General features: G+C 40.0%; 1 protein-coding gene across 42 annotated transcripts in view; it reads right to left on the bottom strand.

Annotated features, from left to right (window-relative positions):
• CLASP2 (cytoplasmic linker associated protein 2) overlaps window positions 1-24434 on the bottom strand; it is a 132026-nt gene that overhangs the window by 95822 nt on the left and 11770 nt on the right. For 40 of the 42 annotated variants that reach the window (XM_030494724.1, XM_030494737.1, XM_030494730.1 and 37 more), the window contains exons 3-7: window positions 15033-15136; window positions 11524-11615; window positions 11040-11115; window positions 9430-9527; window positions 4631-4701 (exon numbers count right to left, since the gene is read on the bottom strand). In XM_030494724.1, coding sequence (XP_030350584.1) covers window positions 4631-4701; window positions 9430-9527; window positions 11040-11115; window positions 11524-11615; window positions 15033-15136 — 441 coding nt within the window. Of the gene's footprint in view, window positions 1-4630; window positions 4702-9429; window positions 9528-11039; window positions 11116-11523; window positions 11616-12340; window positions 12598-15032; window positions 15137-24434 lie in introns of those variants that run through there. The other 2 variants (XM_030494930.1, XM_030494973.1) reach the window with 2 other exon arrangements.

Below are 24434 nucleotides of genomic sequence, written 5' to 3'. Positions count from 1 at the left end.
GCACGGCAGGGAGGTAGAGCAGAGCAGCATAGGGCAGGGTAGAGCAGGAGCACGGCAGGATAGGATAGAGGTAGAGCAGAGCAGGAAGCAGACGTCTCCTTGAAGAAAGGTGAGGGAAATGCCCTCAGCACATTAAGCAGCACGTATGCAATGGATGCAGGGGAGCATGCTGCAGTGCGATGGGAATTACAATGCAAACCTACCCAAACCCTGCACTTCTGCTTATGGTTTATCCCCACATACTTATTTATTGCTTATCTTCTAACTTCTCCTTACCCGTTTCTTTCAGTAACACAACAAGATCCTTGACTAAGGGCCATACTAAGAAAGCAGCAGGTCCGACTGCAGTGATTTGTGCTGTCTATTAAAACGCAGCACTGCCAATACACTCAGTGAAACCATCATTGCTTCCTGACAGTGACTTTGCTTAAAATACCACATTCTGTCAGGAGAAACTTCATATTTTCCAAGTTTGCTTCAAACCAACTCTGGTTTCCAGTCTCAATTTTAATAAATAAGCATATCACTGCTTTGGGTGACATACTGAAGGTAGAAAGAGTGCAATCCCATAAAGGGATTAAAAGTACTTCCAGTTCCAATTTACTGTGTCTTGCCTAAGGAACAGTTTAAGGTGCAGATGGACACACACAGAGCCCACCCCAGCGCTTACAGATCAGGCATCAGCAGGAGCACAGTTCCCTGCAGCAATAATTCAAAACCTCACACAAGTTCCTTATAAACCAGTGGAAGCATCAGCCTTCGCTTCCAAAATGGGCTTGAACTGAACCTTACGCTTCACTGGTCACTACATTTTCCTATTTAAAATTATAAACCAGCAACTGGAGTTTCAAATAACGTGGCTAAAGGCTGACCATTTGCATTGAGCAAGCTGAAGCAGCACACACAACCCCACCAGTGATCACCAGTGTCCCTGTTTCCCTCACTAGGGAGGTGCATGTAGGGCCACACTGGTGAGCTGTGTCTGCCGGGGTATGTCGTCAGTGTCTCCATAGTAACTGTATTTCCAAAAGGAAAACAGCAAAGGGAAATGAAAAACAAGAGCGTAATGTGGAAAAACACACACACTTGTGCTATAGATTTTAATTGCCTTTTTAGTTTGTTTTGGGGTTTTTTAGCAGAACATACACCCTGACTGCATCTTTCTCACCCGTGACACAGCTCCCCTCCAACCCTAATATCAACACCCCTGCATCTTGCCTCTCACACTGGAGGTGTGTAATGCCGACACCATGAGGCATACCATTAAATGGGGAAAATCACATGGGTGGAATAGAGATGTACCAATTTATATTCAGCTCAAATCATCCTGTCTGCTGAATGAGGCGAAGTAGAGAGCTCAATATCAATATTTCCCCTGCTTCTCTTTTAATTCCCTGTCTCAAAATTTACACTACTACCCGATACAGGAGTCTGTTTAAATTCTCTTACAGAGAACAGTATTTACAAATCTCATGCAGCAGAAACAAGTGCTCTCACATCTTTGGGATTGGCTGCCAGGCCTGTTTCCATAGAAATGAACATTCATTTGCTGGAAAATGGGGAAGTGCTTTGAAGAACCTTCTCCGGTTCACAGGGATATGTGTATTCCTGGTGGAGTGGAAAGGCAGAACCAGCAGCATGCGTAAGATTCTGCTCACCAAGCAAACACCCTGATGGGGTTTTCTTAATGCACAACGTCTTTACAAATGTGAGCAAGGTTTTCATAGCAGCTAACTCATTCACATAATTCACACTACCGAAACAATCTCTGCTTTTCCTATCCACATCCAAGGGCAAGGGAAGACGAGGAAAGGGAAAAATAAAGTGAAGAAAAAAACCCAAAGGAAATTAAAGGTCAATTGAAGAGGCAAGTTGGCAGCATGGTATTATTTAAGCCTGTAAGTCATCCTCACCAAGCAAAAGCACTAAGATTCCTTCCCAGTCGCCTTGCCATACACAGTGCCTCCTCATCTGCTGGCTTTCGAAACTCCTCACTGCATCCAGCCCCTAACACTCCATCCACACTCGTTTCAATGTGGTTTCACTTTGTCTACCCTCCAAGGGGATCTGTCAGTCTCTAATGGCCACTCCTTGCCCTCCTCCTCTTTATAGCTTCATCAGGGATCAGAGTCAATAAAGGAAGATGGTAACACAAGACTAAAGGGCTTGTTCAGGCCAGGTCCACCCCAACACAGCCACAGGGATAACAAGGTATTAAATCCACCAGTGTGTGTAAGACTGCAGCTACGACAGGCTTCAGGCTCCCCTCCCCCCTGTGTTTCTCTCCCACATATCCAAGCATACCAACACAATACTTTAAATACCCGTCATGTTTTTAATCATGTTAGTAGAAATATTCGTTTTTTCAATATATGTTTTGATTATTAAAATACTCTGGAAAACGTTTTTGTATTCAGATTGTTTAAAGCTGCGAGTTTTGAGGTTTCTATTCTTTTCTTCTTTCCCTCCTAAGCACATGCTGAATAAAGAGACTGAACAACTGACATTAGCATTCTTTGATAAAGGAATCCTCAGTCACATCTCTGGATTCTCAGAAACTAGGTCAACACAAGAACGCGCCACGCAGGGCTGAAGAAGCTGATAGCTTCCACGTTGTGTCAGCAAGCCCTTCCCTATCCATCGCACACCGAAGAGAACCCTCATCAGTACAGTTAGCTTCTTTGGGAAGTAACTCCACCTGGCAAAAAACCAGCGCTTTTGCTGGTAAAAAGGCCCAATACAGAGCTGCACCAGTCTCATTATAGTAAAGCCTGTTGAAAAGGGTTTTTTCCGTCCTTCTGTGGAAAGAACCCTATTCCCCTCCTGCCATCCCAGACCCTACTCTAGAATATCAAAGGCACTAAAACAATCCTCAGCACTGTAACAGATGTATTTAGACATTAAACCTTGGCCTTTATCCAGAGATGTTTGATAAAGCTCCTGAAAGAAAAGTTGGTAACAAGGCTACAGGAATTCAACAGTAACTTTCAATCTACATGTGCAAGCAGTAAACACAAATCGTCCTTCAGAGAATAATGAAGGACAAAGCCAAGAGAAATCACTAACAATGGAAGAGCAGCTTTTCAATAACATGAAAAAATTCTCTAGATGGATACAACAGATAAACTAGGTTCAAGGAAAGAGGGATTCTGTCCCTAGGGTATCAAAACAGGATAAGAGTAACTTTTGCATAGAAGTTGCCACTTACGAGACAAAATAAATGGCGTATACTGCTGTAGATCAGCATTAATATCCGCATGGTAAAGATGGGATAAAAATGGCTTTAAAAAACCCCAAAACTTCATCAACTCTCTTAAAATAGAGACAAAAAGCTCAGAAGTGCTGTGTAAACTAGCCCTGCAATGTTGTATTTATATTTTCATATCTATTTAAATTACTTCAATGCATTTACATTCCCTCATGTAGCTTTCTCCATTCTCCTGAGACCTACCAACAGAAAAACACACATGTAAATGCACCTTTGAACGTCTCAAAGCTATACAGCAGTTTTAACTTTCAATGCAAAAGATAATGGTTTACCAAAATCAGTATGTTTTCTTTTTTTTTTAATATTAATCCTTACAAATCTATTTTTGTAATGTCCAAGTGTTCAAGAATAGCAGTTGTATAGTTGTATTTTATAGCAGAATGCAGCACAGACACTTACTGCCTCAAAGGTTGTAAAAACGCATTCCTTTGAACCTACAGTCTTTGCTGTTTTCTCACTAACAAAGGTGAGAATACTTAAAACTACAAGGTATATTTGAGGATATTAACGAATCATATGCTTTCCTCAGAATATTTCTCCTCTTGCACTGTTACACCTTTTAGATCTAGCAGAGCCTTTTCAGTCAACATAGTTGCTTTGAAAGGGAGATAGAAAATGCTCTCCCATAAAACAACATCTCCTCATCCCTTGCATAAGACAACAAAGCTTTCAAACCCAACTCTATGAAAGCCACTTCCACAGCCCCTCCATTGTTGTGCTGTTACGTAGCTTTTTAATTCTTATAGTTTTAAATAACAAAGAATGATGGTCTTGCTCTTTCATACTATAAAATACTTTATCAAGAATACAGTAGAAAGCAACAAGGATTCTCTGCACAACAGGATTTCTTTTTATGAAATACTCCAAAAATAAAAATCTAAAACTCAGTTAGATCTTAACTTCAACATTTATCTTTGAATGCTGCAGTCACCTATTTTTATAATTTAAAACTCCATCTATCATAATCATTATTCATCATTTTAACTGAGAAGAAATAAAACACATCCATTATTAAATTACCATTTTCTTTTAGAAACATACTGTAAGAAAGGATAACAGTTCATCTGGTCTTTTTCTCCCGTGCATGAACACTCTGCAGCATTCTTGGATCCTCTCCTGAGCACATGTGTAACTTGTTAAAGACTGACTGCTCGTTTCCATGCAGTTTCAACACCTTTTCCAATTGTATGCTGTCTGCAGTCCAGCAAATACTTCCACTAATACGGTATAAGCTTATTTCACTGTGTCTCATTTTCTTAGTATTTACAGGTTTCTAATCATTCATCTCACATTGAAAATGCTAATATTTAAATACTGTATTAATCTAAAGCTGACAATAAACATGTGATATTTCATACTCACCACTGATGCTATTTATATTCATATTTCCAGAGTTTCTTACTTCATCAAATTTTGCAAAGATTGTTTGCAACCTGTAAACAACAACAACAACAAAATATTTTACATCTCTGAAATCCCCCACGTTACTGGTAAAAACAGAAATCAGTTCATTATAATCTACGAAGCTGTAATACAGAATAAACAAGGGATTAAGAGCATCAAGAAGCAATTCCTAAAGGACTCCTCTTTAGCTGAGCCTCTTCACAAAACTGCACAGAAAACTAAGTCAATTTAGCAAAGAACAAAACCGAGCATCATTATTAGCATGATTAAAAATGACCAAAATTCTAAATTCAGGTTCAGTAATAGTATATACTGGGTTCAGATGACTGTGATATCACTATTTAAACACAATACTAAAAGGCAACAATTTGAACTATGGAGTGTTCATGTGGGAGAAAAAAAATAGGGATTTAATTTGCTGTGAGACAATTACTAATTTTCCTCAGAATTGTTGTTGCTCTAAATTTCCTCAGTTTTGCTATGAAGGTACTCCTGCAGTAGTTAGCACTTCACAGCAAAAACAAAGGCAAGATTTTTTCCTAAACTTAAGGTACACTGAACACCTCAGTTATGTCTGACACGCACAGCACTGATTTGAACTCTCACAACTGAAACCACACTGCAAGTGCTGAGCTATGTGTAAATAGGAAAAAAAGTAAAGAACCCCAAACAAACAAACAGAATAAAAACTAAACAAAGCCAAACAAACCCCCACCAAAACCAAAACAAAAATCCCAAACACTCCAGACTGGCACATTAGTCCCACAGGGCAGGAAATGTTATTCAAGCAAGAAAGCTGGCGAAGCACTTGAACAGCCATTTCTGATCACTCCTGTACAAAACCCAGTAAAAGCAGTGGAAGTATCTCCCAGAACGAATGTGACCCCCACATCAGCAACAAGTTTGTCCTGACATAATTCACTGTCCAGCTGCAGAGAGGGATACTTGAAAGTTTGGACCTTGTGATGCAGAGGCGAAAGACCACCACTCCTCCGACAACAGCAGGAAGATAAAGAAGAAAGGGTGCTGGCTAGTCTGTTCTTCGTATCCAGGGTGACTCTAAAGCAGGAAATGGCCCATATGAAACCCTGCACTTAGTTCTCCCTACTTCCCACTTCCAAAAAAAAGAAAGAAAAGAAAACCCCTCAAAAAACCAATCTTGCACAAACATGTGTCCACATCTGGACACACAGATGGACCTCATCTGCAGCATGAACTAGACAGAGAAGTAGAATGTGCATACCACATGAAATGTGGTATACAGAAATGCGGTATACAGAAATGCATACTGCGAAATGCTTTAACTTTTCAGGATATAAAGTTGTGGCATTAGACATAAGAACTAAACAAATAATTGGGTTTATACATTTATGTTTCTCTAGTAACAGTGGGAAAAGCTGTCAGATGGCTGCCCGAAATGCCTTTAAAAGCTTTTAACGCTCACACCAAGCAATTGCTGTCCAGAACCACATACACCACTGCCATTCAGGGATGATCAGCCACATGGATTCCACACTGTAACAAATTCAGTTTGACCCATGTAGAACAAAACCCATTCACTATTCTTGGCAAGAACAAGAAATACAGCATCCACTTTCAGTATTCACAAATTTATTAGCGCTAATACTTCCACGCCTGATAAAAGACCATCAAACCTCTTTGGCAGCAACTTTAACCAAAGGGAAAACCACATCCAAATTTCCAACCACTGACTTGATACTGCTTTTTCTGAAAAAGGACTGTGCTTCAGGCAGAAAGTACAATATTATTCTGAGATTCGTTGAAAAAATAACAAATAGAAAGAGGAACTCACTGATTGTTTTAATAAACTCACAAATTAATCTTTGTAAAGTATGAAGACGCACTGAAGAAAACTTCAGTAATAGCAAATAAAGCTGAACTACCAAAGTAAGATCCAATCATCTCTTATTGCCTACCTAGACTCCAACAGGTCCAGTAACCTTCTCTAGAAAAACCAGTGTTTTCCACAAAGGCAAACCTACCAGGTGCAGATTACAAAACCTTGTAAGCCTACTATTATTAAATGACTAACTACATTTGGCCTTATATAGACACAATATGCCTATGCCATTTGCATATTTAAGGAAGTTGAACAATTTCTCCGAACAATGCTTGATTAACTTTCCTGCCTTCCTTCCAGCAGACACGAGCTCTTATTTTCAGTGCTTTAGGGCAGAGTGCATTCAAACAGCAAGACACAGATCTCAAATGTGTAATTTGTTATGTAAACTAAACAAGCTTCCATTCTCCTCAATCACATGTGCACCAAATACTGCAGTGACAGGGTTTTCTCTTAATAGTTATGTTTACACACAGTTTGTAATGCACTGCCGTACAGTGAAGGAGCTGCAGTGCAGTTCTTTAAGGCTGAATCAACAACCGAAAGCAGTCATGTCAGAACTACAGATTATCCGTAGTACTTAAACCCCTTACAACCTACCCAGACACACAAATGTGAACACAGATTCGCCTCAAAACAATAAGATGATACACCACATCAAAGGGGTTTATTTGATAGGTTGTTGTTCCTGCATAACCACATGAACATTTTAATACATCTAAGGGAATGGAAAACTTCTGACCGGCAATGGGGGAGACAATCTTACAGTAGGTCTGCCTCTGAAGGAACAACAGCCTGAGCTACCATAGAGCTAATCTGTCTGTCCTGAGCTTTGTCAACTGCCTTGTTACTTCTGTGAAAGAGGAAGAATGGACTACAGGGACTCTGCCTCCTGTCAGCGATGGATGGGACAGACACGAGGAGCCTTATGTGTAACTCAAGTATATTGTAACTCCCCCCTTCATCCCAGACTGAAAACTGCTGCAGAGGACACAGCACACACTCAGCCCATGTATTATTTGACACTAGCCTTGACTGTCAGGTACAAGACAGTTGAGATTGAATGGCAACAACCCGTTTGAGATTCACCAAGCAGAGCCTTGCTTCTTTATGCAAATGCAAGTAGTACAACTGTGCTGCTTCAGATCGGGGGAATTTTGTACTCAGCTGATTCAGACAGTAGAAATAACAACTTCGCACCTACTGCAGCTAAATTAGAAGCTGTTGACTACCCTGAATATACAAAGCTCCTATGGTGTTTAATCCTATTTGGATCCCAAGATTTACTCAATTTGTATCTCGTGAGATGTGAACATGATGAATGCTGAATCTAAACTTCTGGTGAGACGCAACGTTCACAGCACAAACAAAGGCTGTTATCTGCACTCTTTGGCTCTTATTCTCTGCTCCAAAAGATGTCCAAGACCCTACCTTAATGCAAGAAGGATCTTCTCTGGTATGTTCCAGTCATCTGCAATGGAACTCAACTGTTGGAATTGTAGTAATAATGCAGCTTAAACTTCTGTGCTAACCATAAAACCTCTTAATAGTCTAAAATTGTGACAGCCATTAAATAGAAGAGAATGCGTACAAATTCCCATAGGCAGGGTAAGCTTTTATCCAAACAGGCTGAACTCTCCCTTGGAATGTGAAACAGTAAATTCAACACCCGTGCCCTGGGGTATTTTGATACTATACAAATATTTAAAAACTAGGGCTAATAGTTTTTTTAGAAGGGTCTGTGATGAGGCACAGTATCCATTCTGATATTCTCTCTGACACCATGTAGTAGATATATTCAGCTTTATCAAAATCAAGAAGTGAGATGAAGACTCAAGAATGAAGCGGTATGTTAATTGTCAAGGGGTTAATACATCTTAAAATGTATAAATTGTTTCAATAAGGAATTTGAGAGATTTTATTGTATAAACAGAATCGCCCACTCAGGGCAATTTCAAGCTCTGTCTAGCTTCCGTAATTAAACAAATCCTTACCAAGGTAGCAACAAAACAACAGCTACTTTTATTGCAGATGAACTAATCTACACACAACACAGACCAGCTTTTAAAGTTCAGAATTGCTTTTCAGAAAGAGAAAGGGCCAATGAAATACGCATTTTCAAAACTTCCTTGCACGTATTGCAAGTAAGATTCCATATCCTGTGATAGCAGGTGTAGCAGTTAGAGCAGTGAACACTCCTCCTGGACGCTGCCTTCTCACTGAACCCCAGAACTTCAACTTCAGAACTGGGAAGCAGTTATTTTGAAAAGCAGCTCTATCATCTAACTGTACCCCATCAGCAAGCATCGAGGCTGGAAAGGATTGGTCTGATGTAATTAGCAAGAAGCAAGGGAGGTAAATTTTTCCATTATAAGTATCCCCAAGAAAGTAGTAGCTTGTTGGTTTGCCACGCTCTCATTGCACACACATGCTTGTTCTCTCTCCCACATGCACAATATATGAAAGTATTGATTTAAGTGCTTCAGTTGAGACTCTTCTACACTGAGGCTAAACAGCAACTCTAGAAGAAGGAACAAGATGTATTTCTTGAAGTATTTTCTAACTATTCCCCCACTATGCTCAGTATATATTTGCTTAACTTTGAAGCATTTTTCTATTTCTGTCAAGCTCTCAGCTTCTTTGCAAGTCAGGGGATTTTAACTGTTGTCTGTGAGGCTGCTTTCCACCATACACTTGTAGGCCTCTTCCAAGCAGAAAAGAAACCAGCAAAAGAAAGTCAGGAACACTAGGAGCATCATGATGGAAGCAAACTAACCAGAAGATAAAATGCAAATTGTAGTAATTTTAAACCAAAGTTTTTAGTGAATTTAGAGTTCTGATAAAGAACAGTAACACAGAGCAGCTCAGGATTACAAAATCACAACAGCTAACTCACCTTCCAGGAGGAATTCCTCTCTTCGTAAGGTCTAGTCGTACTTTCTCTCCCACATGCCGATAAACCTCTACAATGGCTAGTATGGCAGCATCTCTCACCTGTGGATGCAGATTAAATTGTTCACTTCAGGGTTACAGACACCAAAACAACATTTGCTGACAACCTTCCAGTTTCCCTCGACCTGCATGCCAACTTATTTCACAAAACAGTTGCAACAGTAAGGATGGAAGCGAAAGGAAATACAACTGTTATTTCAGGATGGTATTTGTTCCAAGTTAGAGCATCTCCAGATGGTAAATGAAAAATCCTAGAAATAACAGCTCTAGAGGGAATTTCTGGGATTGACATAAGAATAATATTTGTGGGGGAAAAAAAAAAAAAAACCACCCAATGCTTTATTTAGGACTCTCTCGCAGTTGGCAGTGCTTCCAAAAGTTAGTCCCTACATTCAATCCTGACACTCCACCTTGCTTTCATCTAATTCTACATGCACTGAGGCCCTTCTGGAAAACCAAGGACCTGACTGCCCACAAGAATCAGCCAAATCAATCAGCATTTCCCTTACTTCCTTCAACAGGCATTACCATCATATTAGCACAAGAAAGGGAGTAAGCCAAGACAGGAAGAGCAGCTAAAGCAAGTAGGCTGACTCTTTAAGAATCTTAAACCATAGTCATCACAACGACAACTGCCAAAAATGCATGTTAGTAAATGCCATTATTCTCCATAAAGAATTCCTGGAATTACTTCAGTATTGTTCTTTGCAACAGTTTGAACTAAACCCACAACTGCTCTATCAAGATATGAACTACATTTATTCTAGTGATCAACAAACAGGACAATTTCGTAACAGATTTTCTCTACACTAGAACAATGCTATGCTATACAGGAGACAAGGACTCTGCTGCATCCAGAAATCAAGCATAAAGCATATCCTGTTTATTTGTTCATCGCCTACCAACCCTGCCTTCTTCCTTACTGTGCTCTTGGCCTTCTCTCTCAGATACAACTTCAGATAAATTGAGATGTTATTAATTTCTATTTGAAGGTTTTCTGAAGTTCAGCTATCACTATTATAATCTACATCTTAATTTTCACTGCAGATGCTTTTGTTTAATGAACTGTTTTTAACTACAGTCCTTACATGTACTCAAATGCCATTTGGGTCCCATTTAGGAAACCATTACACATGATAATGTTATCTTCAGCAAATGTGGCAGGCTCTTACAGGTCTCATGTAGGCGCTCTTTTTGGAGGCAATTCTTACTGTCAGTATATTTTTTTTTCTTTTCTTTCAACATGCTCTCTAAGAAACAACTGTAATGACAAATCTCAACCTCTGAAGACAAAACTGAAGGGACCAGTACATCACAACACTGCTGCCTGTGCAGGTCTACTTTCATCTGCCAATGGATAGACTGATTCGGAAGAAAATGGGTTTATTGTTCCTCCTGGTAGAAAATAATGATCTGTTGTATACAAGCAAGCATATTGGCTGTTCTTAATTACATTTATTCTACATTTAATTACATTTAATCTACATTTATTTTACTTTCATTCCTATGCCAAGGTATGGCTGTTGAAGCACCAATAAGTAATGAAACCCTTACCTGACTATTTGAGTCACCAAGAGCTATACACAGATGTGGTACCAACTTGCTGAGAATTAATGATTGTGCGCCATAACTAAAAATAATAAAAAATAAAAGTTAAATTAAAAAAAAAGTAAGTTAAACACTTGGGGTTTTTCTGTGTTGTTTTTGTATGTTTTGTAGTTTTTTTGTTTTGGGGTTTTTTTAACAGAAAAACAGAAATACTTTATGCAGAAGTAAACTTTTAGCTTAGCACTGATAAAATACAAACTTACATCAATCAAGCTCCGTCTTTCTCTTACTAGTCCATTGCCTACTTTCAAATAAGACAGAAATACTACAGCTTCAGTCTTTCTTTCAGAAAGCTCACAAGTTAAATGGTTTGATTTTTCCCATTTATCAATTTAATTGAATCAGACTTCTCAAAGTATTGGTTTCAGAGAAGAATGCCATTCAGAAGAAGGGTAGAACCATTACATCTCCATAGAAACACAAAGCTTACATGTTTAAGGTAGCAACAAGACACAAACACACTCCTTCTCGGGATCGGTAGTTCTTGTGTTTAAAACCAACAGCAAGGCGTTCCCAAATGTGCTATAAAACAGAAATAGTTGTCTCTGATTACCAGGAGCACAATACGATGTAATTCTACCTATATTTCACAATTACATTCATAACAGTAGCAAAAAACCAACAGAAGACAGGTCCACTGGAGAAGCAAACATACTTCTCTGATAAAATGAAGTTACAAAATGCACAGCATGGAAAACAACACAAATTATTCCTATGCCAAAAACAATTTCTAAAAACACCCTTCAGAAATGTAGCTGAGTATTTGTATTGTTTGAGCAACAGCTCTTAAAAACGTACAGAACTGTTACAAGTTAACACACACTAAGCAAACGCTAACGCTACAAACCACTTACTCAAGCAGAAGTTGCTATATTCTTTTTGCTTCATATTCTGTTTCCCTGCCTAAATCTCCTCTCATTCATTTCAGCTCATCCTTACCTACACTCCTGCTGCCCAATTCTCCCCTACTTCTCCTTTAAATTTATTTCTTCCTGTGTCAACTATTTCTTTTAGCCCATTCATGCTAATTCCCTCGCTTCCATTTCTGCTCTGCTTTCGTTCCTCCTTTTGTGCTGCGCCGCTTCCCGTGCTGCGACTCTCCAAACCCTCATTTACCTTCTTGCGCACTCAGTTTTCCACTGTCTGCCTTTAGCCCTTCCCTCCTCCATTTATCTTTGTACCTGTCCACGCCTGTGTCCTTCTCTAGCTGTATGTTAGGGTGCAAGAAGCGCAAAGGTGAAGCTTACGGGGCTGGGGGTTCCCGGCGGTGTTCCGGCGCAGATGCAGCGGCAGCGCTGCCATGACAGCCCCGGCAGCGGGGAAGCTGCTGGCGATGGCTGCACATCGCCCAGCCCAGGCACCACCCTCACTCCTGCTCCGAATGGGGCCACTGCAGCGCGCAGTCCCTGCATACACATCTGCTGAGGTGTGCTGCACATGAACGGCTGCAGTCCTGTTCACCTTCCTGAATGAAAGCAACCCAAACCCTCACAAACAGCTACTCATCAACAAACACAGACAGCCTGAGACCAGGGAACACCGCATCCTCTCCATTCATGAGGCAGAATACTTCACAGCAGAAATAAAAACTCTCCAGTTAGAGCCTTGCTTGATCACTTTGTCCCATCTGTGGTTTCTTGTTTGTTTGTTTTATATTTCATTACATTCTGCTTAAACAAGCAGGATACAGCTTGTCAAAACTGCACAGATTAACAACAAACAACAGGATTTCATGGAAGAAAGAATCCTTCCAACTGACCCACTGTCCTGGACAAACATGGGAAAATGGAAGTCTCCATGCTAGGTGTACAGAAAATACAGGGAGGGGAGGGAGCTGTAGAGTGCTGAAACAAACAAAGCAGGCTGAAAAGAAATTCACTGAATTTACCCTATTTTAATAACTGAATTCTTCTAAACAGAGAAATCCAAATGGCTGCTTAGAAATTTCAACTCTCACAACTCACTAGCAACAGTTGATGTCAACCTTCCTTTGTCCCATTCCTGCATTTATACCACTTGTATTCTTATTTTTATGCTTTCCTGTCCATAACCAGCTATGTCTAGTTCTCGCTCATAAAAAAACCCCAAACGAACAAAAAAACCCAAACACATCTAAAACAAGAAAAGGGAATTGGCAACAGAACAAACTCAATATTATTCAACAACACACTAGAACAGACAAGATGAGTTGATTGGAAAGAAACTTACAGGACTTATCCCTAAAAGATTACTCCACCCAGTTCTTCCAAAAGGATGTTTCTCTGCAGCAAAGGGAGCCTAAAACTCTGTATTTCAATGTTGGAGGCACAGGAGAGACTTCTCTGTTTCTCTCCCTGCTGTGAGGACGATTAATGCTTTTCAACCAAATTTTTAATGATACATAAGCTGTCCTGAGAGCAAACGACTGAAGCGGTGTTTCTTCCACCCTAGGGGAGTTACCTCAAGAGCCATACCTTCTCTTACTTACATACGCTGTTCCTTCCACGCCACAAACCTAGTATTCTTTCTGACACTGTGAGTAAGCTTCAAAGGGGGTGGAAGCTTCCTTCCATGACCTCGGTGTACAACCTTTAGCCTAACAACTCTTCAGAGACCAAAAGATGGACCAGTAATCTAAAGCACTTTCATGACGAGGGCCTAGCATGAAGCAACTATCACCACATTTTTTATCAGCAATGGTTCAAATGAAGGTGTCTCCAAGACGCTCTGCATTTATCCAAATGCTATTACTGTAGAGGTAGGTGTACTTTCAGGTCTCAATGTCAGGTACTTTGGAGCATCTAGAGCACAGGAACACGCCACTCATGAACTACTTGCACTTGGGCATGAAAAAATGCTGCAATGTCTCTTTGTCAATGACTACAACCAAAATGAGATCTCTTGAAAAGGTCAAGGCATGTCTCTGTGGATGAAACCACTAGACTCTGATGCCTAAACCCCAGTCAAATCTGTGACCAAATCATGCGAGAAAATGCCTCGCATTAGAAGGGAGATAAATATGTTTCCATATTTGCCAGACAAGCCTCATTTTCCCTATCAGGCAAACAAAGCAACCAAGAACAGTTTTTTGACTGCAGATCAAGTCTGCAAAATCTTATTCTCTGTGCACAAACATTCAAATCTGTATCTATGAATAAAACAAGAGAGGAATTAGCACATAAAAGAACCTTATTTTTGTTCACAAAAACCAAGGTGTTCCCTATAAACTTCTGCACTTAAAACTCAAACAGATTTTCTTCAGAAACTAAAACTCAAATAGTAAGTCCCTATTGACAACCAGGATCCCCAGAGTTCCAAATAACACCACTGCTCGAACAATATAACCCTGTTAAACAATCCTACATTTTTCAGACTCAGAGAGTAGAAATTGTAACTTACCTGACTTCCTAGGATGGAAGCCGCCTAACGCTAAGAGCTGTAAAAAAGTTCTCTTAACTCAAACTTCAACCTAAGACAAATGAGGAGGGCACCTTATCTCCCCCCTCAGTTTGCCTAAGGTTCACAGAGTGTCTGTCATACATCTAGAAAGCCATATTTTCTACATTAGAATGCGTGGCCTCAACTGCAGGACTACTCCTACATGTTCAAGTATAAAGCTAATTTTAAAACAATTCTGGAGCTAAAGAAACTTATTTATTCCCCTTATGCAAACTCAAAGCCAGGAGGATGCTTCAAACATGCTTTAATTAACAAAGTTGTGCCACATGACACAAAAACATCTCCTCAGAATTCAGCTACGATATGCAAAGACTGCAGAACTGCACAGCCAGATTTTTATCTCCAGCTGAACAATGCATCAGTGTTACCCCATGAAGAATACCTTCAGCATTTGCACCATTAACAGTCACCACAACACTGTCACATATTCAAAGTCAAGGTCATACACAAGTCATAAGTTCACTGGAGGCCTCCATCTGAATCTACATTAAGTAATCATACCATGGGTGGTGCTGCTTCGTCCATCAATTTCAATATAAGATTCTGTGCTTGCTCCCGAACTTGGTCTTTGGCATCTCCCATACGATCTATCAAAGGCAGGAGAACTGCAGAAGAGGGAGGGGGTAGGGGGGGTGGGGAAAAAAAAAAATTAAAACATCCAGTGAAGATTTTCTAATACTTACGGATATTTCCTGAAACAGATTTAAAATATATCTCATATAAAAATAAAAACTGATTTTAAGTTGGTCAAAACATTTTGAAGCCCAGCTAAAAATCACCTTTTGCTGCATTTGGTGTCACACTTCTGAACAATCGAGAGTATTTTATAGTGGCTGCCTGACTGCTACCAAATTAATTTTCCTATTCTGCTCACAGAAGAAATAACAGTATTGCTCTATTTTTTTGAAAGGGAGATCTGAAAGAATTGTAACAGCACTTAATGATTTTATAGTAATAACTAAACAATAGAGTTGCCAGCAAAAGAAAGGGAACAGAATCAGAAACTCAGGATGCCTCCTTAGCCCTCTGTTCTTACATTAAAAACAGCAGCCCTTTCTGTACCATGATTATTACAGCACTGAAGTTTGAATTTCCCCTCCTGCTGTATCTGAACACTTTCTAATTGTCCTCATCTGAACATTTAATTCTACTGGCTCTGGATATTCCCCTGACATCTTCAGCTACAAAGTTTGTGTGTTTCTCATCTATCTTCTCTCCCCATTCTCCTCTGAACAAATTACAGCTACTTTCACTTTATAGTTTGAAGAGTTTGGAGTTATTTTGTTTGCGTTGGTATTGCTGTTGGCGTGGAGCTTTGAGGTTTTGGAGGGTTTTTTATTGGTGTGGGGTGTTGGTTGTTTGGGTTTTGGAGGGGTGTTTTTGTTTTGGTTAGTGGTTTGGGTGGGGGCGTTTTCCAGTTTGTGAACACAGAAGAAACATCCAGAGCTCAGTAAGTGATTTTGGGGAGTACAGAGCTGACCCCTCCCGATAAACTTCCCATCACTCCTACACTTATTGATTGCATTTTTCTTGCCGACATTACTTTTCATTACTCTCTTCAGCACTTCTGAACAGACCTTTTACCCATGTTACGGGTGAAGTCTGATACCTTAAGGCTGACTGCTGCGCAACTGAAGGCAACTCTGGCTTTACAGAGAGGGAAACAGCCACAGCCCCAGGGAAGCTGCTCCCGCAGAGGGAAACACATGGAGTGCCAGTCCTGCGGGAACAGGGCTCCTTTGTGACCCACGAACACACTGAGCCAGTTGACGGAGCTGCAGATACCAGGGCCCCGCGCACATCACCAAGGCAAGTAGAGGGAACAGCTACCAGGAGCTGCAGCACAGAGATGAGCTCACTCAGCTGAACTACGCCATGCCCCAGCCTACAGATTTCAGAGCACATGGCTGCTGAACACGCCACCCCTGTCACAGAGGGACAGCCTGCCATGGGACCTGTTCAAGGGCCAAATGGCTTCAGGCTTAACTCCCCCCCTCAAACCTCAAGTTTCTGTAAGACCCCATGCAAGGCATGATATATCCTTTTTGCATAAGAAAAATGAAATTAGGCTGTCGAATGCTGATATTGTTTGGTATTTCATCCTTTCTGTCAGAGAAGGCTCCAGCAGCAAATCATTGGTTGCCTACTGAAGAAGTTTCAGAGCACTCAACCAGAAGGGATTCTCCATCAGACATATTTCAATTTGAATTCCTAATGCCTTCATCAGTTTTACTCCAAATCTTAGACACATCTAGGGAGAGCAATAGAGAAAAATAGCTGAATTGTGTTAGTTGTCCTTTCTATGAATGAGTGGGAAACACATCTTCTTACCTAAAAATTCTGACAACATTTGAGACACCTGGGTCCATCCCAGCAGCCTGTTTTTGCTGATCACCCTTCTCTTCTCCCTACTCCAAGCCTCCTGGCCTCTCCTTGCTCCTCTCTACTCCTGCCCAGCCAAAATCGCAAAGCATGAGAAACTTTAATTTCTCATAAGAAACCTCACCTAAGCCCACAGCAGCAACTACAGCTCAGTATCAGAGATGACAGACCAACACAGGCTTTTGCTCTGCATCAGGATAAGCCAGTGCTGTCATTAGAAAGCAGCACCTTTGCCCACTCACTACGCCAACCAGTTTCCCCTCACAGCTCATAACACCCCTCATACCAGTATTTGTCTGTTTGCAGAGTGAGCTGAGGACATACTCAGACATTCAAGATGATACATGTGTGCCAATCAAAAGCACGAGCCAAGAGTTATGTCAGAACTGAGCCAACAGGAACAGCCTGTGGAGGTTCTGGCACCTTAGGAAGTATTGACTAAGTGTGTGTGCACTAAAATACTATAGAAAGATTTTTACTCTAGGCAGCTTTAGGCAGATTTCTGTCCCTACCAGCAACAGCTGAAGTCATACTTGCAATACAAGGGCACCCTTTATCAAAAATCAAGCCTCTGCTTCAGAAGATTAGAGCACTACTACATCTCAAAGAATGGATTACCAGAAAATAGATCACTAAGAACAATGCTCCACCCCACTTCATTCCAAATACAACTGAACCATCACTTTGGCTGGTACTTTTCCTCTAGGTTTTATATACTTTCATTACCATTACCGAATCAGCATCCTTCTTTATGCTGCAGTGATAATATACACATATGGTTGTTTCTAGCATCAGTCTGCAACTAAACAATCTCAAATAGATGTTAGAGTTAAAAGGAAGGTGAGAAAGGAGAAACAGGACCATACATGAAGGCAGTATTCAAAGTTGTAGTCTCCTAAGAAGTTACCCAGTGAAGTATATAATTTGTTGTATTCAGTATGGATTCACTACTGTTTTCTATTAACCTTATCCATCTTACTACTTCTGTTGCCTACTTCTTTAACTATTTCGCTATTTCACAGGGACTCTGGAAAACCTAACAACATATGACAACTTTCTTCCTTTTATTCATTTATTTCTGCCAATATGCAGAGAAACATTACGCTAAATTCAGGAAACACCGATTCTTTTGCTGTTGCTGGTTATTTTTGCAGAGCCAAGCAGCACTATATCCCGTTCAATTTGCCTTTTCACCACATTGTCAAAGTTTCCTATCATTACCAGCTACTCCTGAGTTTTTCCTGTTAAGATTTCTACATTGTTATACCACAACTTTATAGGTTTTTATTACTGAAGAACACTTACCAGCGTTAGTAAAAATAATCTATAGCACACATTAATTCTACCAGATCTATCTCAAACTGCCCTGCTATTTACATCTGAGCTCTTTATGTCTTTTTCCTTCCTATTATATCCCTAACAGAGCTTATTATCCCATCGGTTTCTTTTCCATTCTTTGTCTTCCTTCTCTTGGCTCAGTAAGCCTAAATGGATTTTCACTTCTGCAAATTCACATAATGACTTCATCACCACAAGTTGGACAGTAGACATAAGAGTTAAGGCCAAAACCAGCCTGGAGAGGCTGGGTACAGCCTTGAGAGATGAAATATTTATTTCCTTTACAGGGAATGAAGATGATGAACAAATAAATCCCAGAAGTCAGTGCCTAGAATGGCACCCAATGTGTTTTTAAAAACCCTGAGCAGCTTAACTGTATGACCCTCCCCGCAGCTGGAATGCCATTGGTAGCACAACAATTTCCTTTTGTTAAACTTTAACAAGAGTTCCTTCTGTTGTGACACAAACATGGAGCTTTTCAGTTTGTGTTATCCCTCACAGCTCCTTCTGTTCCTGCTCTCCTGCCAGCTACACCTGCTCTTTGTAAGTGCCCGTTTTATGGCTTCTTACCCTCTCACACCTACCCATTTCAATGGCCCACATTTCGATAGTCCACGTCTGCTCTGCTGGAAAGACTTACAAAAAAAGCATTAAGCAAATAAGAATCTGTGCCAGGGAAACAACATCACTACTGGCAGAAATTTTGTTACTAAAAAGTCTAACTTCTCATCTTAGGCATTAAAAGAAAAAGCTTTGAGGACAGGCACAGATTACACCGAGGCAGCAATCAATATTTTCCTCATTTTCTCAGGAACTGCCAGCTCAGGCACAGCATTAAGCAGCTGCCATTGGTCTCTACAATGGAGCAGTCTGTTCTGCTGAGTACAATGCACGGGAGAGAAAGGAGCCCCAGAGTGGCTGCTATGGGGCCAGAACGACAGACCCACATGGCCAAGGGCTACTTCTAAGCAAAGAGCCATCAGCAGGTTCTCTCCTCCACAAGATAAAGTCCAGTCGCCAGTAAACCTAATCCAAATCCATCTCAGACATTAATGTGCTTTCTTTGGGTCTCTCCAGAAGCCATCTAAGAAAAGCATTAACAGGATTAACAAGATATACTCTTCTTCACAGGCAGTGGAAGGAAAACACACACTTTTTTTGTTTAATACAATTAATCCATTAATCTATCAGGGTCTCGGTCTCAGGAACACGAGACAAGAGCCTTCAAGTCCAAAGAGTTTCAAGAGCTGTACCAGACCAGCAAGAAAACTAGAAGGTAGAGAGAACAAATGTTCATGTCATCTTTTAATACTGCCTAGCTCTAGGCTAGCTTTACAGAACTAGTATTAATTAGAACCAAATAGAAAACAAGGAAGGCTGGGATTTCTCTCCTCTTATTTAATGGCACTGCATTTCTAGGTGTCATACAGTGATATGTCCACAGACAGCAAGCAGATGGTACTCTAAATCACAGCCTACCACTTCAGGCATAGATCACTTCAGGTAAAATTCATTCTCACTACCACTAAATTCCAGTGCCAGCCAGGACAGAAAAAGCTTTAAAAGGCTGCACAGATTTATTTTTTTTTTATTTTGTTACTAGAACTTTAGAGAAACTGCCACCAAGATGCAAAAAAGTTGCAGCTTACATCAGCTACAGCAGTTAGCTATGATCACTATAGAGGGGCCCAAAGAAAACGTAAGGATTTTCTGAGATGTTGCAGGAAATTCATCTTCTTGTCAAACCCGAAAATATAAAAGCAATTCAAAACATCTATTCTGAAGAATAAAAAAAGAACCACCCCCACCCCTCCCACAAATAATGAAGTCTCCTCTAAAAGCCATTTCTGGGGGGGGGGGTGAAAACAAAAAGAAAAAAAAAAAAGGTTGAACTAGGCAGCATTTTATTGTTTAAGCAAATCCTACGATTCATATCCAGACAGCTTTTCCTGAGGTCAATAAGCAATAAAATGAAAAGGCAGCATCAGGCACAACACCTTACCTGCAGTTAGATACAACAAGGTACCTTTGAGACAGGACTCTTCTCTCGTAAGTACAAAAGCTTGCTTTACGTTATCTGAGCAATTAGATTTCTTGAATTATAATAAAAAATATATAAATAAGAATAAAACTCAGTCAGTTCCTAAAACCTGAAGATCCCATATTCTTCCACATGCTGTATATCCATGGTAGCTCATGCTAAAACATTTCTTGGTTTTCACGCTGCTGAGGAAAGCACTTCTCCATACATCATTAAATCCACTTATTGAAGAGTCACATCTTGATTAAACTGCGTATTTAAGTATTTTCCATCCCAAAATTCCAATCATTAAGCAGGAGAAAGAAAAAAAATTCAGAACCCGGGTGTCACTTATCTCGATGCAGTCTTACTCAAACAAATAATTCCAAATTCTTGCACCAAATGCTTTTAAATCCAAGCACCCTCAAAAAATTAATGCACATTTAAAGCAGTTTTAAGGACTTGCAAATAAATCAGGCAACATACCTGAATGCTTAATTGTAACAATGAATTTGAAAGAACATTTAAATTATTCTGAAGAGCCTAATTCAAAGGTGGTTCTATCACTTCTAGAAACCTCCTGGGAAAGAACTTCAACACTTTCAATTGGTTTCACATCTTACTATATGGCACAACAACAATCTTCCAGAATTATTTTTGCCCACAAGTTTCTTTTTACAGTAAGAATTTGAAACTGTTATTACACATATATATAGATCTACATGTGGGGGCTTTATGTGTAAAATGTGTGTCTAATTCAGACTTACACATATATGTGCATAAATATAACATGTGTATCTGTGTTTTGTCCTTAACTGTCAAGTATTTTTCCTTTAATCTGCGGATAACTAAAATACATTTTGCAAAATCTTGGAAGGTTGTATGTGAAAGTGAATGACAATATAATTATATGATAGACTAATGGGCAGTTCAATATATGCAGGAAAATGTCATGATATAACACCACATTAAATCTGAAACACAGTCCATATACCTTTATTATACTTCTTCTTTTCTCGTTCCTTTGAAAATAAGTGGGCAAAAGAACACTCTCTTCTTTTAGAAATGAAACTATGAGTACAGACTTTTCCCATAAACTCTATTGTCATTACATTTGCCCATAGTTCTAATACTCTTATTTCTGATATATAATATTTTACTAATTAATGCCATCACCTGGGAAAATAGATTGTGAAAGGGTAATTTTGTACTCTTACATAATCTCTTTTAATCGCAGAACAAGCAGTAGTTTTAAATACCGAAAGATGTAACACTCAAACACTCCATTTGCTTCAGTTTTTCCAGAAGATAGCCACGTAGTCTCAGGAACTAACACATACCCTGAGATTTATTGCTTGCAAAGTATTTTCAAGCATCTTTATTACAAGTACTAGAAAATGGATTCCAAATCTGTGTGTCCAAGTTCCCAAAACACTGATGCCAGCTGCAGAGAGCGTGCAATGTCATTAATCATAAGCACATGGTTTAGCGGTGGACTTGGCAGTGCTGGGCTAACAGTTGCACTCGAGGACCTTAAAGGTATTTTTCAACCTCAATGATTCTATGATTCTACTTTCTCCTGGCATCTGTGAAGAACTCACTATAGTTAGAGCTAGTACATGCACAGTCAACTATGGCATAGAAGAGACAACATAGATTTTATAAAAAGAAGTGGATGTTGGAGAGGAACTCTTCATCAGGAACTATTGTGAAATAACAAGTGGTAATGGCTTCAAATTTAAACAGGGGAGATCTAGGTTGGGTATAAGGAAGAAAGTTCTTTATTGTGAGAGAGGTGAGGCACTGGCACAGGTTGCCCAACGATGCTGTGAATGCTCCATCCCTGGCAGTGTTCAAGGCCAGGTTGGATGGGGCTTTGAGCAACTTTGTCTAGTGGAAGGTGTCCCTGCCCATGGCAGGGGGTTGGAACTAGATGATCTTAAGGTCCTTTCCAACCCAAATCAGTCTGTGATTCTAAGTGGTACCTCACTAACTTGTGAGAGCTCTCTGCAGAAAGTAACTCAGCTGACAGAGTGCAGTTGGATTTTCACACAGTTCTCAAAGAAAAGGGGTCTTACAGGAAGGAAGGTACCACAACGATAAAGACACATGGAGGAAGAGACACCATCGTGGACAGCAGACCCTAAATCTGCCATTACTGCACAAGAAACAGGTTGTTACAGCAGACAGTCTCATGAATGTATTAGGTCTATTTTCAGGAAGCAGCTAGGTAACAAAAAAGGAGGTTCTTAATAATTACAACAGTAATAGATGCATAATAAACCCAAATGGAATTATGCTGCCATAAACATACACTGCATCTGTGCTGCTATGGCTTCCTCAACCCAAAGCCCTGCAACAGAAAGGCTCTGAAAGGGGAAACAAGAACTATAAAAACTATGGAACCATGTATATAAGAAACAATTAGACTGGGACTCTTACCCAGGGCAGGGAGAAGGACAGCAGAGGATAGGCACAGAAGAGATCTGCGAAATGAGGATGGTGGTCAAGAAGATAAGAAGTGGTAGCTCATCTCTCTAACACAAGATCTGGCAAGCATCAGGTTATCAGGCAGCCCCAAAACAAAAATTTTTCCTTATTAAGCATTATTACAGAACACTGTAGAAGCCAAATGTCTGTGTGTGCTCAAAAACTAACCAGATAAAGCTGTAGGGAAACAGGGTGACATTGGCCTCAGCTACCCTAAACTGCAAAGCCACTGACAGCTTGGGGATCACACTGAAGGGGGTTATCAGTGCATGGTTGTCCTGGCCTTACTGTCTTCTCAGGCATCTGCAGACAGATGACTGTCAGACATGAGACTTTGGTCTGACTGACTGGAGTCATTCTCAGATTATGTTAGAAGCCATATCTACAGAGTCAACATAACATGCTTTGGGAAGCTGCTGGGTCTTTAAGTTTTGGTGAAGGAAGCAGTTCTCTTGCTCACCAGTGTGCTTTTAATTACTCTCATAAACCCTGGACTACCCCCACTGCCAGATATTTACAACGAAGTTTTTGTGTTACTGCTTCACTGACAAAAATTGAAAGTTATTCAAATCATGTTATAAGACTTGGAGAGACAGCCACCGACTGAAGAGAATTCATACCATAAACCACTCTTTTTAAAAAGTCATCTAAAATAAAGATTGTTTTCTGCCTTTATTGAGACTAACATTTTGGTGTCTGTTAAGCTTACCTAAAAGCTGATCATGCACAACAGTGACTTGCATATTCAGCACAAAACACTCCACAGGTCTTGATTCTGGAGATACTCAGAAGACCAATTTCAGTTGAAGGCACTACTACTGAGCTCTCCTAAAAGGTACTTGTGGAATACATGGCTTGAGATGCCTACTGATGTTACACATGTTCCACGGTCACCCAGTGCCAGCACTCCTTTTGGTTTTCTAAATATAAATGCTACAGGGTCATAATCTCAAACATTATGACAGGGTCAAAATCTCAAACTACTCAACTACTGGGACAAAACCAAACAGTGTTTTCAACCTATTCTGAAGTAGTTCACGCTTAAAAAAACAAAAACAGAGAAATTAATAAACTTTCCAACCTTTAATGAAGCTGCTGTAATTTTAAGTTACACCACTAAAATAGAAATCAAAACAGAGTAAAACTCTTAAGACCAGCACTGCGTGTGGCAACAGAGACTATTCAGAAATCAATATTCTGCAGAGCACAATACACCTCCAGTGCCCCTCCACTGCTCCAGTACAGAATGAACCAAGAGAAAAATCCTCAGCAACAACAGATTCCAATTCTGCAGCGCTACTGCCGTAGTACTGCAGCACCCTCACATAGCCTGCCAGTGAATTTGGTCAGTTACTTGTCAAACTATACTTTGTGTTCCTAAACTTTCAGATGTTGCTGATTTCTTACTCTTAAATACAAAAGTAGACACATAAAGAAGAAGCAGCTTAACATTGTAGCAGAAAACCTGACGTAACTGGGTATGTGGGAGCAAGATGTAAGGTAAGTTACACAAATTTTGGGAAAGGACATTCAAGTAGAAACTTCTGTTAAAAACAGCCAGTGATATCACACCAGTGTCAATGCTTCAGTAGCACAACCTCTTTTCAAGGACACCACCAAAATGAGTTGGACAGCGTCATTTGTTCATACCTCCTAGCACAACTGTTTCACAC

Source organism: Strigops habroptila, chromosome 1, assembly GCF_004027225.2.
Source record: "Strigops habroptila isolate Jane chromosome 1, bStrHab1.2.pri, whole genome shotgun sequence".
Taxonomy (NCBI): Eukaryota; Metazoa; Chordata; class Aves; order Psittaciformes; family Psittacidae; genus Strigops; species Strigops habroptila.
This window is presented reverse-complemented; position numbering and strand designations above follow the sequence as displayed.